This window comes from Nannospalax galili, unplaced genomic scaffold, assembly GCF_000622305.1.
Source record: "Nannospalax galili isolate Female #2095 unplaced genomic scaffold, S.galili_v1.0 scaffold332, whole genome shotgun sequence".
Classification (NCBI taxonomy): Eukaryota; Metazoa; Chordata; class Mammalia; order Rodentia; family Spalacidae; genus Nannospalax; species Nannospalax galili.
The window spans coordinates 3736726-3741619 of NW_008333794.1; the positions used below are offsets into that span (position 1 = coordinate 3736726).

General features: G+C 54.3%; 1 protein-coding gene across 1 annotated transcript in view; it reads left to right on the plus strand.

Annotated features, from left to right (window-relative positions):
• Positions 1 to 274: 274 nt before the first annotated feature.
• Hdac11 (histone deacetylase 11) overlaps positions 275 to 4894 on the plus strand; it is a 17502-nt gene continuing 12882 nt past the window's right edge. The window contains exons 1-3 of the mRNA XM_008828592.3: positions 275 to 432; positions 1058 to 1206; positions 2885 to 2985. Coding sequence (XP_008826814.1) covers positions 431 to 432; positions 1058 to 1206; positions 2885 to 2985 — 252 coding nt within the window. The 5' untranslated portion in view covers positions 275 to 430. The remainder of the gene's footprint in view (positions 433 to 1057; positions 1207 to 2884; positions 2986 to 4894) is intronic.

The following is a 4894-nucleotide window of genomic DNA, read 5'->3' on the forward strand; positions in this document are numbered from 1 at the left end:
AATAACAAGCCCGGGGCAAGCTTGCCACCCCCTCTTTGTCTCCATGGAAACAGAGCCCCAGGTCACGCAGGCTGGGCATGAGGGGCGGGGCTGCTCATGGCCACGCCTCTGGGGCGGGGGGGGCTGGGTGAAATCCCTGCGATCCCTGCAGGGGGCGTGGCCCCATAGCCAGGCGGGACCCTATTGGGTGCTGGGCTGCGGCAGGCGGGGCTTCGAGGCTGCTGGGAGCGCGAGCTTAGGGTGAGCTCATGAGCCATTCCGTCGCCTGTGACGCAGAGCGAGCCGGAGCTCTGCTCGCAGCCCTGCACCGCGAAGGAGGCGTGACCTGTGCTGGCCCCGCCCACCGCGACTCGGTGCCCCCAGCCCACCGCACACTGGCGCCCCTCCCCGCGGCGGAGCGGCGGCCAGCTCAGGCAGGGCCGGCCGCGGGATGTGAGTCCGCGGGGTCGTTCGCGGAGGGGCTTGGGCCTAGACGGGGTCGGTGGGCCGAGCGGGACGAATGCGGCGGGCGGGGCGAACCCGGAGGGCGCAGATCGTTGCCCTTTGCGAGCCCAGGGCCAGCGCGATGCGGGGCTGGGTCTCTATCCTAGGCACTGCGCTGGCCTGCAGGGCTGCGTCGAGGGGCGGCCTCCACGGGCTGCACTGCCCTCTGCAGCTGGACCTGAGCCCCCACCTACGTAGATGCCTAAGCTCAGTTCCTGCGACAGCTGGTGCAGGCCTGGAGCCTAAGGCTCTGCTGCCTGGAGTGTAATTGTTCTAGTGTGGCGTGAGGTGCTGGGATCTTGCTGCCAGCGCCCCCGAGTACCGGACGTTTCCCTACACCTGCCGGGTGACCTTGGGCACACCTGGTCCCAGGGTGCGGTTGTGGTTCCTGTCCTCAGGGCTGATGTTAGAACTATTGGAACAGGGTTCTAGCAAAGCAAGGCAGGACTCAGGAAGGAGCTGTTTTCGTTCTTGTTGATGTTAAGAGACCTCCGGGTTGTGGGTCAGGAGGGGGAGGCTGCTTTCCACACTGAGGCCACCCCTATCTCTGTGTCTATCTCCATGTACACTGAAGGCCGCACACAACCCAGCTGTACCAGCATGTGCCAGGGAAACGCTGGCCCATCGTCTACTCCCCACGCTACAACATCACCTTCATGGGTCTAGAAAAGCTGCATCCCTTTGATGCCGGGAAATGGGGCAAGGTGATCAATTTCCTAAAAGGTAAGAAGGTGCTCTTCAGACTGTACATCTGCCTCCTCCATCTCCCCAACCTCATCTCCCCTCAGATCCTCCATCTGCGTCCTCCATCTCCTCATTCTCCCCGTCCTCATCCCCCTTCAAACCCTATATCTTCCTCCTCCATCTCTCTGTCCTCCCCATCCTCATCCCTGGTGTCCATTCTACTGTTTCTTTTTTCAGCCCCCAGATTGCCTTCTGCCTTAATCATCAATGGGTCTTTCCAGACAGACTGCTAAGCATGGTGGGCCTAGTCTCATCCATCTTTAACATTTAAACCCATCTCCTCTCCCTTCCTAACAAATCTAGAGCAAGCCTCTGGCTCTGTGTCTTACTGAAAGTAGGATCAAATTAGAGATTCCTAACACAATTTGTTTTTGTTGGGTTTGTTTTTCCACTTCTGGTGAACTTCTATTTATGGCAAAGGCTCTGCCTTTCCCTCTGCTGTAGGGACCAGCCTGAAACCATTCAAAGTAAAACATGGCGTAGAAAGCACACAGGTGATGTGTATTACTGTGTGAGCCCAGGGACGTGAGAACCTGCCTCTCGCCTCACACATCTGCTGCCTTCCAAAATGGTCTTCCTGCCACTGCCCCTCTGCCTCCAGAAGGGCTCCTCATCTCCCTTACCTGGGAGCAGGCAGAGGGTCCCTTTTACTCCTGTGTGCTCTGAGGATGAGGGAGGGAAGGAGGCAGGCCCACATGGAAGACACCTTGGATACCCTGCCAGGAAGGGAGCTGGCTGTGCCCAAAGGCTGGAGGTTATGGCATGTTGTGGGGACAAGGGGCACCTACCTAGATCTGTATGTGGAAGTGGATGGAACTGGTTGGTTTCTGAGTGTGATTTATTGAAACAGGATACCTAAATCCAGATTTCTCTAGAACCCAGAGCACTGTGGCCTGACCTCACAGTGCTCTAGGGCAGCGCCTGCTCTTAGCCTCATTTTTTTTTGTTTTGCAAACCGAGGAGAAGCTTTGGTAACTATCTGGGTGTAAAAAGAGTATAGTGTCTATCAGACACTAGACAGCTGCAAGCCACTCTGTGGGGCCCAGCTCTCTCTCTATCTTCTACCCTGTTGTTGGTCATTCATTGCATATTTTTAAATGGTTGAACTTCTGGGTTAAATTTAAAGGAAACATTATGTCATCTAAATTGGAAAAGACAGTTTCATTTGCCATAAATAGAAGGTCACAGTAAGAAGTATGCACTGAAAACAGCAGTGTTCCTGCTCCAGCTGGCTGCCACTACCCATGGGCCACTGCTGCCTGAGGTAGCTGCTCTCCTTTGGTTAGCAAGGGAGATGAGCAAGGCTCTGGCATGGGAGAAACCACACCATCCTGAGTGGCCTGTGGAGGGAGAGTTGTAAGAGCGCTCTTAGAAAGTACTCGTCTGCCTCAGTTGTACCTGAGTCACCTGTTAGCTGTCAGCAGCTTGGGAAACATGGGTTCTGCTGTGTGTCCCAAGCTCAACACCTTGGTACAGAGGGTCTAGACACTGTCCACACTGGACTAAGGAGGCAGCCATTCTCTGAATGCCGACAAGTCCACAGTGCCCAGGGGCTGCAGAGACCAGACCTGCAGTCTAGGGCTGGGTAGAAGGGGCTGAGGTAGGGCCTGGTCTGGGAGTCAGCGGAAGGAAGCAGGAGCTTGCTCTGTGGTTCCAGAGGAGAAGCTGCTGTCGGATGGCATGCTGGTGGAGGCTCGGGAGGCCTCAGAAGAGGACCTGTTGGTGGTGCACACCAGACGCTATCTCAATGAGCTAAAGGTATGGACAGGGACCTGTGGGCTGTGTCTGGGGGTAGAGGCCAGAGGAAGGAAGCTCGACATCATCTGCATGTACTCCTGTTCCTAGCACAGGGAGACAAGGGAGTCTCTAGTCCTAGGATTAAGCAGTAGCCATAAGAAGGCAGCTGAGTGGGTAATAAGCTCTGGGCTCGGAACCCCTTAGGGGCTTTGGGCTTTGTCAGTGACTTTAACCTGAGCTCTGGTGCCTCGAGCTCCTGCTGGGATGAACACAGTGTGTGTGTGGGGTGGGGGGCACCAGTCCTGTCCACTAAGGTCATTCCACTTTGGCCTGTTTTTATAGTGGGCTGAGATTTAAGATTCTATTCTAAGGACTTCTTATAAATGAAAATTTTTGGTTTAAAAATGGGTTTGAAACTCCCCCAGAGTCCAGCACATAAAGACCTGGGTGGGGAGGTGGAAGTGTCAGGGGTAAACTACAGAAGCCCTGCCCTCCTATATGGGCCATGTGGTTGGCTGCCATGCAGTCCTATTGTGGGCCTAGTACTGTGTCCACTTCTCCAAGAGAAGCCAGAAATGCAGATTATTAAATGTTATTCTTACTTGGATTTCTTTGTGTGTGTGTGTGTGTGTGTGTGTGTGTGTGTGTGTGGTGGTTGGGACTGAACCCAGGGCCTTATGCATGCTAGGCAAGTACTCTATTACTAAGCCATATCCCCAGCCCTATCCTGATTCAGAATGTGCTAACTGTAAGATTTTTTAAATCCCACCTGCAGGCCACACTGGACTACTGCTGCCTGCTTGTGACCTCTTTGTGAAGAGGCCATGAGCTCCTGCTGGTAGCCAGGGTCCTGAGTACATCCTTTATGTGACAGACTGGCATGTGTGTGGGGGGGGGGCGGTGAGGCTATATCTGAATCTGTGACTACCAGCCTACCCTGGTTGGGACCACATCAGGGGTGCCCTGGGTTCTCTGCCCCCAGAGCATGGGAACCCTGGCTCCCAAGCTTCCTGTCAGGGTCCCCTTAGACTCAGAGCCCCCATAGATACAGAGGTCAGCAGGTCCCTTTGCTGTGGGTGGAAAGACTTTGACTCAGAACTAGGCTGTGCCTGCTCAAGGTTACTGACTGAGGGGGGGTTGTTCCAGTCTGTGGGGAGGACCCTGGCAGGCATCCATCCAGTCTTCCAAGACCTGGGTCACAACTGCTGGCCTTCTTCCTGCCTAACCACAGTCTGAGCTGTGAGAATTCTAGATAAGCCATGATAGTGTGAGCTCATGAAAGATTGCCAGGAGGAGGCTGCAACCTGGCTCTCAGGAGAGAGTGTGAACTGTTGGCAAGAAGCCCAGCGCCTGGTTGCCCTGGATTCCTGGGGCCCAGGCATGCGTGGTTAGTCCACAGTTCAGAGGCCTGGTCAGGAGTACAGAGGAGGCTGATGGACAGGGCCAGGAGCTCTGAGTTGGGGCAGGAAGAGACAAAACAGTGGAGCCAGGATCAGGCCAGGAGAGGTGGGGAATTGCTAGGGCCCCATCCATTTATAAGACCTTCAGGAAAACTTAACAGGGCAGGTTACCTGCCTGGTCCTGGTTCCCAAAAGTCTGAAAGCATTGTAGTCTGTGATAAGTAGTAACAATAAGAAGTTGTTAATAGTGTCCCAAATAGGAAATAAGCAGACCAGGAGAACTCAGATATAGCAACACAAAGCATAAAGGGTTAACCAAGATGATGATGGGGTGACGTTTGGCTTGGAGCTCACTGAAGTCAGAGCAAAAGGACAAATATGATTTTTATAACACATCAGGCCTTGTGTGGCCTGGCCAGCAGTACCAGGCTACACTGGGTCACAGGCTGAGGAGGGAGCATGGATTCTGTCTTGAATACTGTGGGCAAATCACAAAAAAAAAAAAAAGGTTTGTTAGGGGGGGGGATATG